This window comes from Hylobates moloch, unplaced genomic scaffold (assembly GCF_009828535.3).
Source record: "Hylobates moloch isolate HMO894 unplaced genomic scaffold, HMol_V3 SCAFFOLD_16, whole genome shotgun sequence".
Taxonomy (NCBI): domain Eukaryota; kingdom Metazoa; phylum Chordata; class Mammalia; order Primates; family Hylobatidae; genus Hylobates; species Hylobates moloch.
This window is the reverse complement of record NW_026652291.1, coordinates 53,107,663-53,123,588: the sequence shown is the minus strand read 5'-3', so window position 1 is coordinate 53,123,588 and position 15,926 is coordinate 53,107,663. Positions and strand designations below refer to the sequence as shown.

The following is a 15,926-nucleotide window of genomic DNA, read 5'->3' as shown; positions in this document are numbered from 1 at the left end:
TCACCAACTGTCCTGCACCCGCTGTTAGGCACTCCCTAGTGAGATGAAACCAGTACCTCAAGCAGAAATGCAGAAATCACCCGTCTTCTGTGTCGCTGGGGCTGGGAGCTGGAGACCGGAGCTGTTCCTCATAAACGCTTTTCTTAACAAATAATTTCAAACACACTCAGATCCAATATGATACAGCAATTAATATACTAGCCTTAACTGATGTTATAACGCCAGAAACTAGAATAGTGTCTACATCACACAGAAAGCATTCAATAAATATTCGCTGAATGAAAGAATTAACAAGTGAAAGAAAGAATGTTATTCACCTCACTCCTATTAGGAGATAATCCAAACAGCCAACTACTTTATCCAGAAGTGATATCACAGCACCACTGTATTCAGAATCCATAGTCTTTCCCTGTCACCTCAGGTCCAGGGATGACTCATCACCATCTTGTTACCCATGAAGAAATGATATTCCAAACTTCCCCAATACATCATATATTCAAAAGCAAATGAAAAACAGGATAAGAAGATAACTGTGCATTTTTAAATTCCCATTTAAAAAATGGGAAAAGCAAAAAAATCTTACAGAACAATACCATCCCTTAGTCTTAGATCAGAATATATATACATATTCTGTGTGTATACAAATATATATATATACACAGTATATATACACATATATTATACATATATGTATAACTTACTGAACAGGATGTGTAAGGTAAATAATAGGACCTATACCTTGCCAATGAATAACCACCTCTTTATGTTTTAATATCACTATTATTTGCAATTATTCATTAACTAAAAAATATAGAGGCTGGTAACATGAGAGAATACAAACAACTAACCCTCAGAGAAACTGTGGGGCTAGCATGCAATCACTGTGGTATGGAGAATAACAAGGCTTCACCCATTCCAGGATGGGAAATCAGCAGTACAGACAAACAGTGAGCATGCATCCATTTTATTTAACTCATTAATGAGAGAATCAGCAGAATGAGACAGGTCAATAAGGAGAGACTAATGGAAAAAGGAATGCTGGTCAATGTCATACAGAGCAATAAAAACATAACTTCTCTTTGTAGAAACTTTCTTTTCTGCCTACTCTCCTTCCCTCAAAAGTCATTTCACCTTATCAGTTTGCTATGCCCTAGCCTCTAAATGTAGAGCTGTAAAACATCTGGGCTTTAAACTTTTGTGTGTGGCATATCATATAGCTGCTGTTTCCTGAGAGGTCAGCAGGAGGGCTCATTAAAAACTCTTGGATGGCATTAAAAGGTCATACAATCACCATTTTGCCCTGTTTTGGATTAATTTTCCTGAAGAGCATTTTGAAGTCAAACAAAAAGGAAAGAAAACTTTAACCCTAGGTTGCCCAGCCAAAAAGTGTGGAAAGTAGGCTTCTACCTAAAATTGTAAACTAGACAAGAAAAATAAACATTCAAACATTCTGTTCAAAAACTGTACCTAAATACAGTTGACAAAGTAACTTACGAGAGTCTCACAGAGAATTTCTGAAGCTTCATTTTGAAAGCTGTTATTTTACCCCCTATCTGATCACTGCAGGAGATCCATTCCTAAGATATCCCACTTGGCCACTCACATCTTGTGGCTTATCCACACTGCCTTCGTTACCTTATTCTAACATCACTTCTGTATATTTTAAGACTGTAATACAGCAGACTATAGTAATAAAGGGGATTTCAGGTTTCATTTATATATTCACATCTGCTATGGTTCCTTTATCTAAGCCCATGCTGTGGGAGCATAATGGAAATGCTAAGTAATGTGAAATAAGTGAAGAAGAAAATAAAAACCTTTAAATTGCTGACATGTGCTTTTTATACATACCCAATACTTTCCAAAAGGGCAATTTCTGTGGTTAAGACAAATTGGTATGTAGTCCCATACACAAAAGCGGCTTCCATGACTGCTCTGTGCTCTGAAGAAGAGATAAAGGGAGTTGGAGGACAGGAAAAATTAGTTTGTGTGACTCTATGTAAACTTCTATTCTGAGTATTATCCTACGCTCCTTTATGTTCTACTATATTTAAAGAAAAATCCTTCACAGGGATACTAGTTGGGAAAATGCAGGCAGTTAAAAGAAGTTATAAAAAGTCTATTCTATTCAAGGTAAGAGAAGAATTCAGAGGGAGTAGAAAATGAGTTTTTACTTGAGAATATCATATACAACAAACTTGTGGTAGTTTCTTTCTAGTAGTAGAGAAGAGAATATGAATCCACCATACAACTTTCATGTTAGGTTGTATTTGTGTATGTGTCTGTGTATATTATTTCTGGGTTAGTTTTTTTAATCAAACTTACACTGAAAGAAAACAATAATTTTACAAGGCATATTAAGAAAAATAGCCACTCCCCCACCCTCTACTGCATTTCCAATTCCCAAGGGACAAGCACTTTCAACTCATTTCTTCTTCTCTTATTTCTTTTATCTCAACTCTTTATTTCATACGTGTGTGTGTGTGTGTGTGTGTGTGTGTGTATCATATATAACTTAATATGTATAACAAGAGTTTTAGTATTATCTGTTGACTTCGTACTGTGGAAGATGACAAATCATCTCTTTCCTGAAACTCAGCTCCACAAATGTAAACATATCCCATCCCAACTCTCCCAATATAGTTCTAACTTTTATTAGATCAATATCCAGTATTTACTTTGTTGACTCAGTAAATATTATTTACAGATAAGCCATATGGTACAGAATGGCCACTTTCCCTTTTTGAGCAACTTCTTCACTATAGTTATAACTATCTTTTTAAAAATTTTGGTTTTTTTTTTTTCTAATTTCTTCCTAAACTCTTACACAATTTTCTAACTCTCTCAATATTCAAATATATCATGTATACTATCAAATCCATCTTCTTGTAAACATTTCTGCAGAGCCTTCTGATTTGCTCCAATATGGACTCTTGCTACCTGGCCTGCTGCACAACTGCCATCCTGAGGATTCTCTTACTCCCTCTCTTGTGTTGGGTCCTTTTGCCTGTTATCCAATATTGTCTTCTTTATTGCTCCCTTGTGCCCATTATCTAACACCTTCCTGCAAGAGGCCATATGGAATAGACAACTTTTGCAGTCCTGCACATCTGAAAGTGTCTTAATTTTATTTTCAAAATTAACTATAGTTGGCTGGGTACAGAATTCTAGGTGCTAGTCATTTCCCCTGAGAATTCTGAAAACACTGCTCCATTTCCTTCCATTTCTAGTACAGCAATTTAAGAAGTTCAATGCCATTCTGATCCTCAATCCTTGAACTGCAAACTCTCCTTTTCCCTCTGGAAGATTTTAGAATAGTCTTTTTATCTAATATTCTAAAATTTCAAAATAGGATGTCTTAGTGTGGCTCTGTGGTCATCCACTATGCTGGGACTCAATGTGTCCTTTCCATCTGGAAGCTCAAATCCTTCAGTTCCGGGAAATTTTCTTGAAGTATTTCTTTGATGATTCCTCCTTTTCAGGTTTTATTTTCCCTTTTCTCCTCACTGTCATTTCCAGACAATTATCTTCCCATCCCCCACATATTCTCCTAGCACTTGAATTGCATATCATCAGATTATTCCACTCACCACCCCACCTTGGAGTCAACCCCAGCCAGGACCACTTCCCGTCATTCCACGAAGAATTTAGCTTCTGTCACACTGTCACTCTCTCTAGTACTACTCCTTTCATAATCCTTGGGAATTTTATTCTTATCATCCAGGTAGATGATCCTTTCAAAATCCCAGCCTCTCAGGACTTGGCCTTCTTTATTCCAGTCATCTTTCTTCAATCATATCTTAACCACTAACTCTACACCTCACAATCACCAATTAATGCAATCCCCTCCATAATTTCCCTCCTCCCCCACACAAACACACATCTCCAGCTCACTCTGTATATCATACAACTCTAACCCATCAGGACCTACAATCCATAGGTCCTCCCCCTCTGGTCTTCTCTTTCCCTCTAATTAAGCTTAAATTCCCTGGTCAATCTTTATAATAATTTCCCTGACCTGTTTTTTAGGCTAAAAAATATAATCCAGGTTAACTCAGTGCTCAGCCTGTTCAATACTTACAGCTGTAAAAGGAAACATAGCTGGGGCGAGGTGGAGGGAAGCCAACACAAGCTAGCATCACCACGCTAATGGTGTCATTTTAAATTGCTAATATTAACTATTATTGCTGCATAACAACCATTCTTTATTTCCAGGCCTCCGAAAGAGCTCTCTCAACTCTTCCCTCAAATTAGCTGATGATTTTGTGTCTATTTCACCGAGAACAACCAATTAAAAAACAAACCAAAAAACTTTTATAAACTCTTAGCACCATATCTACCCACCCACTTGGCTGAATGGATGTCCATATTTTCTCATCCCTCTGGTTACCAGAGATGAACCTTCTGTGCTCCCACCCAAGAACAACCCCTGCCCTTGTTCGCTAGATTCCATCCTCTCTTGCCTACTGGAAAACTTTGCTCCAACTCTCCCCTCTTTTTCCTGTGTGAGGCATTTCCCCTTTCCTACCAAAACTTTCTCGTTAACATACAAATATGCTTTTTAAAAAAATTATTCTCCTAACCCCATATATTCTTCCAGCCCGTGCCCCGTTTTTCTCATTCCCAATAGCAAAACTTTTCTAACAAGTCTCCGTGTTCAGTCTTCAATTGCTCTCTACCTATTCTGTCTTATATCCTTCCTATCAGGCATTAAACCCCTACCACTTTACAGAAACTGTGCTTGTCAAGGTCACCAGTAACTTCTATACTGCTAGGCATAATGGCCACTTGGCACTTCTGATCTTATATCAACCTTTCAGCATCATTTAACAGAATTGTTCCTGCTCTCTTCCTTAAAACTCTATCTTTACCTTGCTTACTGGGCACTTCTACCACATTCATTCTGTCTCCTTTACCGGTTCATCCTTACCTTACTGATCCATAAATGTTAAAGTATCTAATAGGTTCAGTCTTCTCTTTTCCATCTAGACTCACTCAGTGATCTCTTCTGGTCTCACAGCTTTATTTCTCAAATTTACATCCCTAGTCTGTACTTCCAACATGAAATGCAGTCTAGTAATACCCAACTACCATATTCATATCTCTACTTGAATGTCTATTGGGAATTTCACAAGTATGATGTCAAAAAGTGAATTCCAAGAGCTTCCTCTCCAAACTATCTATCCCCAGTCTTCTGAACCTCAGTTGCTAGCAAATTCACCTTTCAAGTAGCTCAGGCCCAAACCCCAGAACCACCCCTTGTCTCCACTATTTCTCAATCTATATCCAATAGATCAGCAAACTCAGTTAGCTTTACTTCCCAAACACTGCTAAAATTCAAATTTATTGCCACCTCCATTGCCATCACCCTGGTCCAAGCCACCCAGCATCATGTCTTGCTTGACTTATTGCAATAACTTCCTATTTTTCTCCCTTACTCTTATCTTTGCTCCTTCCAATCTAAGTTAGTCAACATTATGTACTGAATACTGGAAACCACTATACCAGGTACAGGGGGGCTATAAGGAAATAAAAAAGAAATAGCTAACTTTCTTTCAGAGTACCTACTACACTCCAGGAACCATTTAATTATTCATTTAAATATTTAATTAAAATAATTTATTTTAAGTATTCATTAAAGTTCATTTGATTCTCACAATTACACTAACAGGTAGGCACAATTTATTTTCCCCATCTTAATCACTAGGAAACTGAAGTTAAGTAACTTGTCCAAGGGCTCACTACAAGTAATTAGTATGGCAGGAAGTCTAACCTAGAGAGTTCTTATTCAACCACTAAATTATGCTGCCCATTTAAAGAAAAATAGCATAATAGTAAAGATGCTTTAGATTTATTTTAAATATTAAGACTGTAGTCAGAAAATACACTATTTTAAGTACTTCAACATACATAATACAGAGGCACAGCAAAGATTAAAGCAAAAGTTAAAGAATACCTGGTATTCCAATGGCTCTTACATATGAGAATATAATATTTGCTTTTCCTTTCAGAGCATTTTCTATGTTCTGAAGATCTTCCAGGTTGGTAATATATTTCACTTCATTAAAAAGAAGAGCACTGAAATAAATATAGATATAATTAGTAGAAAAATCTGTTATGTATTTAGTTACACCACACTTCTGTTAAAGAATCTAACCAAATGAGAAATATATCTCTGTTGAACAAATTATCAGTAGTAATAATGTAAGCATTTTAATAATACTAAATTAGAATCACTCTCCAGATCATTAATCTGTCTCTGAGAACATCAACCAGGGACAGTTGTGAGATGATGTTCATTCTCTACTACAATGGTCTCAACAGATTAAAACTGTATTCACTAACACCCTAGTCTGGCCAAATAATCCCACATAGATCTCTCAGCCTTGAACACATTTAAGCCCTTCACAAACCTAAACAGCAGGCTTATTTGCATGGCCTATAAGGTCTGACAAGACCTACACCTTGTCTACCTCTCCAACTTCATTTTGTTTTACCATTCCTCATGTTTACAACATTCTAGGCAAACTTCAGAGCCTCTGCACAGTTTTCTTTGCTGGAAGCTATTCCTTTTGCTCCATTTCATAAGTATGATCTCAGATTAAACATCGCTGCCTCAGAGAACTCTTCTCTGTTGGTCCTGTGTAAGTAGGCCTGTAGCATTTTCCTCTCATTTCACTAGTTCATTCCTTTATAGTACTTATTACAATTTATAATTATTTATATATTTATTTACTTGTTTATCCCCACATTTCTCATTAAACCCTCATGCCCTTGAGGCAAGGATTTTGCATATTTTATCACTATATCTGTAAAAATTTGTAATACAGCCTAGTACACCGTAGATATTCAATAAATATTTATTGAATGAGTGAAAGAAAAATTAGGGCAGGAATTATTTACTCCCATTCTTTATTTGAAGAAATGGAAGTTCAAAACACTGATGAGCTTACTCAAAAACACATTTATTGAATCAAGAAGCCAGAATACAGAACAGATGTTCTCAGTCCTAGTCCAGTGATCTTTCCACTTGACCGTAATTCTTCCGAATCATCCTTTCAGTGTATAAATCAGACTGACTGATCATATTTATTCATCCAAAATTATCCCTTTTTTAAAGTTGTCTACTTCTGGCTGGGTGCAGTGGCTCACGCCTGTAATCCCAGCACTTTGGGAGGCCAAGGTGGGCGGATCACAAGGTCAGGAGATCGAGACCACGGTGAAACCCTGTTTCTACTAAAAATACAAAAAATTAGCCAGGTGCAGTGGCGGGTGCTTGTAGTCCCAGCTACTCGGGAGGCTGAGGCAGGAGAATGGCGTGAACCCAGGAGGAGGAGCTTGCAGTGAGCCGAGATCGTGCCACCGCACTCCAGCCTGGGCAACAGAGCAAGACTCTGTCTCAAAAAAATAAAATAAAATAAAAATAAAAATAAAGTTGTCTACTTCTATATAAATTCTCTATCCCTAACAACTCATTCCACTTAATCCCCATGTGCACAAGTATGTATTTTTGATAGGCTAAACTTCAAAAAATTTTGAAAACTTTTCAAAATTTTCATGTTGCAGGTCCACATACTTAAACAATGGTTCACTCAAATACTTCCAATAAATTGGTCAAACATTGTTTCCTCCTGTAAAGTTTTGCCTAATACAGCAGTTCTCAAACTTTTTGGTCTCAGGAAACTTTTATATCCTTTAAAATTATTGAGGTCCTCAAGGAGCTTTTGTTTATGTAAGTTATGTTTATCAATAGTTGCCAAAATAGGAATTAAAACAGGAATTTTAAAATATTTACTAACTTTTAAAAATAAACACCATTACATGTTAACATAAATACTTTTTATTTAAAAAAATAACCAAAATTTACAAAACCAAAGGAAAACTTAGAAGAATGGTATTGTTTTACTTTTTTTTTGAGACGGAGTCTCGCTCTGTCGCCGGGCTAGAGTGCAGTGGCACGATCTCGGCTCACTGCAACCATCCCCTCCTGGGTTCAAGCGATTCTTCTGCCTCAGCCTCCTGAGTGGCTGGGACTACAGGCGTGCACCCCTATGCCTGGCTATTTTTTTTTTTTTTTTTTGTATTTTTAGTAGAGATGGAGTTTCACCATATTGGCCAGGCTGGTCTTGAACTCCTGACCTTGTGATCCGCCCACCTCGGCCTCCCAAAGTGCTGGGATTACAGGCGTGAGCCACTGCGCCTGGCCTTGTTTTACATTTTTGCAAATATCTTTAATATCGGACTAAATAGAAGACAGCTGGATTTTCATTTCTGCTCCTGTATCTAATCTGTTGTGACTTCACACATCATGTAGCCTCTAGAACCCCAATTCATGAGGGAATGAAAGTGAAAAAGCCAAATAATGCCTTAGTATTACTATAAAAATATTTCCACTCAGTGGGCACCCTGAAAGCGCTGCCCTAAATTATGCTGGCTTAAATATTTACCCATTCATTACAGATTTCTTCCACTTTTTAAAAGAAATGTAAAACTTGATCTTCTATCATTCCCAAGGTTCTTGTTTTGTTTTTATAAGAAATATTTACTGAGCAGTATTCACTATGTGCTAGGTATTTTCAAGTTTTCATTTAACCTCTCAACAATACTTCTGGAACAGTATTACACACATATTCATACACAGGCAACAATCTCAGAGACTAAGTAACCTGCTCCAAATCATACTTCTAGTTGCTGGTAGAGCTTCTGACACCAAGGCCAGGAATTTCTAAATTGTATTATTGACCACTTATAAAAATGGGAAACCAGGTGGAAAGGTGGCAACTAAAGAACGGCAATGGAGTCTCAGTGGCAAGCTGAGCTATTGTCTGACTATACATTTTGGCTAACAAGTCCAGAATCACTCTTCAGTTACTTCAAAACAGTTGGGAGGTACAATCTAGTTAACTTAATTGGACTACTATGTAAATTCTAGGCTTGGAAATTACATTCACCTAGTCATGACTTTTATTGTTTTATTATCTCCAATCTATTTGCTTCAAAAATTAAGTCTGAGTATACAACCCTCCCCAACCATTGTTTGCAATAAAGACTGGCAAATATTTATTAGGTACTTACCACATGCCAGGCATAGTACTAAGCACTTTACAAATAGTGGCAATTTATCAATTTGGGGGCTGCCCACTCCCTTTTGCTTTGCCCAGTTTTCTAAGTCTTCAAGGTAGGCAGAGCCCAAGTGAAAGCTGATACTATCAACCTTGCTTTCCCAGGCTCCTTGCTACAAGGCATGACTATCCGACAAAGAATCACTTGCCTGAGATTCTGAAGCAGGAGCAAGCGATACCAAGAACAAGGAACAGTAAAGAATTATTTCAAGAAGCGGTGGCAATAACAGCTGGCTTCAAAGGTAGCAATGACAATTGTTAGTCACAGCCCCAATGCAGGTAATGCAAGCTGTAGTACCCAATGCTCAGCAATAATGCAGCTGTCCTCCTCAGACTCATTCTGTGTCATAATTTTCACTGTATCTAGAGCTGTCTAACCTTTGAGTCCAGTTCTCTAGCCCTTGTAGCAAGGCTGAGATTTCCTATATCCACTCCAAATCCTTTTCTGCTTAAGCCAGTCAGACCCAGATTCTAGGGCTTATAACTAAAAACCCTCAGCAATGCACTCTGTCTTGTTTAATTTTCATGGCAACCATCTGAAAGCAGAACTATCATTAACCCCATTTTAAAGATAAGTTCATGGGGCTTAAAGAGGTTACCCTGCCTAATGTCCCAAAGCTCATTAAGTAGTCATTATCCATGACATAATAATAACCAAAACTAATGACATTCATAATGTAATGATCCCTATGATTTTTCCCAATGGCTTCCTCACTTTAATATATTCCTTAATATATTAATTTTCAGAATCTGAGGATCCATTCCACAGCCTGTGCTCCTTTACTCCAGTTCCAAAGAGGAGAAATACTGACAAAAATGGGTTAAAGGAAAAGTCTCTCTTGGGATTTTCTTGCTCTGTTGATGGGGTAAAACAGCCTGGGGCTGCTCTAACTAGGTTCTTCCTGTCCCAGAAAGGCCTTCGTTTTCTTTGGCATGCTTTTCCTGAGATTTTCCTGCAATAACTATTAGGTAGATAAGCTATTTGGCCAAGAATTGAGTGGGTGTCAGAAAGAAAAACAACAAAGGGTCTACCTGACCCTACTTTTAGAGCAGCAAGCAACTCAATCTGTTTTGAGATATAGACAATTTTTGTATTACATTTCTGTCATCATTCAAATTATCAGAACACAATAAAAAGGAAAATGTAAATGTTTTACCATACCAAAACCCCCAGGAAAAAAAAGAGAGAGAGAAATAAATTACTTTTATCTAAATTAATTACTGTGTACTATGACTGTGCAGATTCACATATAAAAAGAAATATCCCAAAGTCTTTTAATGAGTATTTCTAAATTAACATAGATTAAAAACAAACCAAACAGGTAGAAGCCACCTCTTGACAGTACAATAATAAAGTTCACAAATATCAGTCTTAGTCTTTTGTCATAAATCATATATTCCCCTAATAGCTTGCTTCTTTTAAAATTCTTACTACTAGAAATAATTTTATGCCCTTAAAATTTAAGAGTATTTCTGATCTTTCCATTTTTAACAAACAAAAAGTAAAACTTCCAAATTCATCATCCACAAATCCAAAATTTAAGCACCTAATATATGTCATGTACCACATATGTACTAGTAGAAGCACTTTGTATAAAAATTTGCAGTTCGGAGATATAACCATTAATACCATTTAACAGAGCTGTGAGGAATTCAAATCCAAGAAAAGCAATTTTTTCTTATAATTTCCCAGTAAAAAGTATGTCATTATCAAACAGGAACCCACCTGACAATATTGTATAGGAACAAATCTGATATGAATAAAAGAATGAGCAATCGCTCAATGCCTATTCAGAAGAGAACAGCATGGGCATAGTTCAGGAGTTTTAGAGGAGGACAGCTGTAACAGTAACTTTCCCCCGAGGTTCTACAGTAACAATGCCTAAACACTCAATCCTTATGCTCTGCAATAATGTGTTAAAGAATAAAATATTAGTAGAAACTATGACAGTTAAAAATAATTCTTCTAATACTTGAAGTTCATGTTATGAGTAATATGTTAACATAAAGGGAAAGGAATTTCTATTTTCTGACAAAATACAGTATTGTCACAAGAAGTAGTACCATATCTTAATAAAGAGTTAGTGAGATTTCACTGTTTCTTACTGGATTATCTTTTCTTTTTGCATCATTTGATGATTTTTTTTCTTTTGCATCATTTGATTTTTTATTTTTATTTTTTTTTGAGGTCTTGCTCTGTCACATAGGCTGAATGGCAAAATCATAGCTCACTGCAGCCTCGAGCTTCTGGGCTCAAGCTATTATCCTGTCTCAGCCTCAGTCTGAGTAACTAGGACAACAGGCACGCATCACCATGCCTGGCTAATATCTAAAAACTTTTTGTAGAAACTGGGGTCTCATAATATTGCCCGGGCTGATCTTGAACTCCTGGCCTCAAGTGATCCTCTTTCCTTAGCCTCCCAAAGTGCTGGGATTACAGTGTGAGCCATCTCACCTGGCCTGAGGATTCTTAGGAGTCAACAATGAGTACAGGTAAAGAAGAATGGGCTGGGCGTGGTGGCTCACTCCTGTAATCCCAGCACTTTGGGAGGCTGAGGCAGGTGGATCACCTGAGGTCCTGAGTTTGAGACCAGCCTGGCCAACATGGTAAAACCCTGTCTCTACTAAAAATACAAAAATTAGCTGGGCATGGTGGCAAGCGCCTGTAATCCCAGCTACTCGTGAGGCTGAGGCAGGAGAATCACGTGAACCCAGGAGGTGGGGGTTGCACAGGGCCGAAATCACGCCATTGCACTCCAGCCTGGGCAACAAGAGCGAAACTAAAAAAAAAGAATGGCCTTTTGTTGCAACTGCTGCCTCATGGCAAATATTCCCACCAACTGCCACACCATGAACTCACATTTGTTTTTTTCTTCTTAACTGATAAATAAAACTTCCTGCATTTATATATATATAAAATAACATTTTAGAGCACTGGGCAAAATCCGTAACACATTATTTTCACGTGTTATTTTGATCATCACAATAATCTCATGAGGCTGCAAGTATAACACATAAGAATGAGGAAAATAAATATAAATTGCTCATATTCTCAATCAATAAAAATTAGTTGGGCCAGGCACGGTGGTTCACACCTGTAATCCCAATACTTTGGGAGGCCCAGGCCGGCGGATCACAAGGTCAGGAGTTTGAGACCAGCCTAACCAACATGGTAAAACCCTGTCTCTACTAAAAATACAAAAAAAAAAAAAAAAAAAAATTAGCCAGGTGTGGTGGCACATGTCTGTAATCCCAGCTACTCAGGAGGCTGAGGCAGGAGAATTGCTTGAACCCAGGAGGCAGAGGTTGCAGTGAGCCGAGATCACACCATTGCACTCCAGGCTGGGCGACAGAGTGAGACTCCGTCTCAAAATAATAATAATAATAATAATAAATAAATAAAAATAAAAATTAGTTGTTACTTTCCTTTTCTAAATACAATCATCTCTCAGTATCCTCAGGGGACTGATATCCAGGATTGATTCTTGGATACCAAAACCCATGGATGCTCAAGTCCCATATAAAATGGCAGAGAATCTGCCATAACCTACACACATCTTCCTGTATACTTTAAATCATCTCTAAATTACTTACTTATCATACCTAATACAATGTAAATGCTACGTAGTTATACTGTATTTTAAATTTTTTTACTGTTGTATTGTTATATTTGATTGCCTTTTTCAAATATTTTTGATCCACTCGTGGTTGAATCCACAGATGCAGAACCTGTGAATATGGAGGGCCAACTGTATTACCATTCGTAACCCCATCTAGAAGCTGGGAAGTAAAATTTTCCTCACATAGTAAATGAACCACTCGATTCTACCACTTTTCACTTTGTATATTTAGAAAGCAGAGTTAAGAATTTTTAGACTATAAATCCAAATTCTCATTTTTAATTTAAATGTCATTTATTTCACAAAGTGGTAATACTTTTATAGGGTTCAAAACACAAAAGGTACCAAAAAAGTTAAAGAGTCTACTTCATCCCCCACCCCCAGCTTCCCCATATCATTCCTATCAACCAATATGTTCAGTTTTTGTGAAACCTTGTAATATATATGCCACATACATATATACTGTATGTATTTACATGCGCCCCTGTAGAAGGAAATCCCATGTGGCTCTCCCAGTGCTCCTACACAGACCAAGTCTCCTGAAGATCAAATCTAGCAAGATAGAAAAATGGAGAAGTCCTACTCTAGGCTTGTTTCCTTTTCTCCAGGAGCCATGTGCTTCCATTCAAAGAGAAATAAAACATATCTGTGATATTGTAAAATATATATTTGGTCCCCAACCCCATTTCCTGGCATACATCTCCTGATATCCTTACAATCTCCACCAAACTGATGTCTTACGTTTGCTAATGCGCTGACTGATGGCTGGCAGATAGCTTCGGGATGAGGCCTGGTCACTAAAAGACCAAGGCATGATTAGAGGGTTAGGACTTTCAGCTCTAACCCTCAATCTCTGAGGAGGAGCAAGGGGCTGAAGGTTAGTTGTTCACCAACGGCCAATGGTTTAATCAATCATATCTACATAACAAAGTCTCCATAAAACCCCAAAGGGACAGGGCTTGAAGAGCTTCCAGATAGCAAAATGCACAGAAGTTCCTGGAGGGTGGCATGCCAGGGGAGGGCAGCATGCCAGGGGAGGGCATGGAAGCTCCACGCCCCTTCCCATGTGCCCTGCCCCATGCATCTTTTCATCTGTATCCTTTGCAGTACTCTTTGTAATAAACCAATAAATGCAAATAATTGTTTCCCTGAGTTCTGTGAGCCACTCTAGAGAAACAGCCAAGCCCGATAAGGGGCTTGTTGGAGCCATGAGAACCCCAATTTACAGCCGTTCAGACAGAAGCATAGGAGCTTCTGTCCTATCTGACTGGCATCTCAGGTAGGGGGCAGTCTTGGGGAATTAGCCTTCAACATGCAGGATCTGATACTATCTTCAGGTAGATACCATCAGAATTGAATGAGAGGACACCCCGCTGATGTCAGCTACAGAGTTGGTGTGTGGAGAAGACTCCTCAAACATCTGGTCACAGAAGTATTCTATGTTTTGTGAGAGCAGAGGAAAAATAATTTGTTTTTTCTAAACACTATCTTCTCTTCCCCAGAGTCAAATGCTTATATTTAGTGATAGAGGCCTTCCTCTTCTGCTTTTACATTCCACAGTAAAAGATAAGCACTTTCTCTTCAGACAGGAAGAGTAAGTGTGCCAGCTCCTATATAAACTCAGAGATTAATAATGTTGAAGTTCTCCTTCTTCAAACCTTGCTATGTATAGGTATAAGCATCTAACTCTTGCCTTGTCATTCTGTAGAGAAGTAGGTATGAGGATAGCACTACCATGCTACTCTGGCTGCTGTTATTGCCGTAAGGTCAGTTCTCTAATTCAGAAGTCTTCTATGTGTGTATAACATATATATATATTACACAGACTCACAAGTAGGGTAACAACTCAGACTCTTTGGAGTTTTGTACTTAACACCCCCTCTCCTATGTAAATAGTATTATGCTATGCCCTAACCGTTTGATTTATTTCACTTACTATATCCTGCAAAATCAATATGAGAAAATTCTAATAGACTGACAAGTCACTATATTTTAAATCAATGATGTTTCAGCAATATTGTAAATATCCTACCAAAAAGATACATAATTGACAATAATGGTCCAAAAATATATGTTTCAAATATTAAAAATTAGTATAAAGATCACCCTAAGTTTATACTACTTATTCTATCTCAGATTTTACTAACTTAATTTTTTCTTCAATTCCATATTCTGAGAATAAGAAATTATCTAAAACGTTGATCTTTTCTGTTGACGAAGTAGCAAAGTTCAAGTATAACTGTAGGTCACTGGTCTCAAGCAAAACATTCTAAGTAAGGAACAATACAAATGCTTTGGGATAAAAGTAATAGCATGGGTTACACATTTTTAAAAAGCAAGCCAAATAAAGTAACACATACTCTCTAGTGCAGGCTTTTAGTTCATAAACAAGTATTTTGAGAACAATCCAAACATCTGTAAATACTTCTCCTTATTGAGAATTAGGCTAAGTAGTGGATTTAGGTAAAAAATAACTGACTAGTTAAAATTAATATATTTTAATATGTATGTCAATGAATTTTTGTAAATGGAGGCAATCCCAGGAAATTTTGACTTGCCTGTTTACTGACTAATAAAATGTAAATGTAGAAGAATTATATATGATATATACACATACACAGCTCTTATGTACATATCTAATAGTAGATAACAGTATCTTAGAAAAAAGACAATATAAATACAAAAAAATTGCTTAGTAATAAGTTACAGTAATAATATCCTTATTATAAGTGAAATACTATTTTGTTTATTATAAATAACTATAATAGCTGTAACTGGTTCATTTTTCAATTTATATTAAAAATCCATAAGGTCAAAAGACACAAAATTAGTATGCAGAAATTAATCTTTCATATACTGGTATATATATTATACCTAGGTATATTTATATGTGTGTGTGTATATATATATAAAATACCTATTATGTATATTATCTATAATATCTATTATATGTATTATTGTCTATACCTATTATACATATTATCTATATACCTATTATATATTATTATGTATATGCCTATTATATTATATGTAATACCTATTATATATTATTATGTATATGCCTATTATATTATATGTAATACCTATTATATATTATTACATATACCTATTACATATAATATATAATACCTATTACATATTATTATATATACCTATTACATATTATTATATAATACCTATTACA

The 15,926-nt window shown here is 36.7% G+C and overlaps 1 protein-coding gene across 1 annotated transcript in view; it reads right to left on the bottom strand.

Moving 5' to 3' along the window:
• TXNDC16 (thioredoxin domain containing 16) overlaps positions 1-15,926 on the bottom strand; it is a 148,753-nt gene that overhangs the window by 108,578 nt on the left and 24,249 nt on the right. Inside the window, exons 7-8 of the mRNA XM_058429389.1 lie at positions 5,957-6,078; positions 1,845-1,942 (exon numbers count right to left, since the gene is read on the bottom strand). Of these exons, the coding sequence (XP_058285372.1) occupies positions 1,845-1,942; positions 5,957-6,078 (220 nt within the window). The remainder of the gene's footprint in view (positions 1-1,844; positions 1,943-5,956; positions 6,079-15,926) is intronic.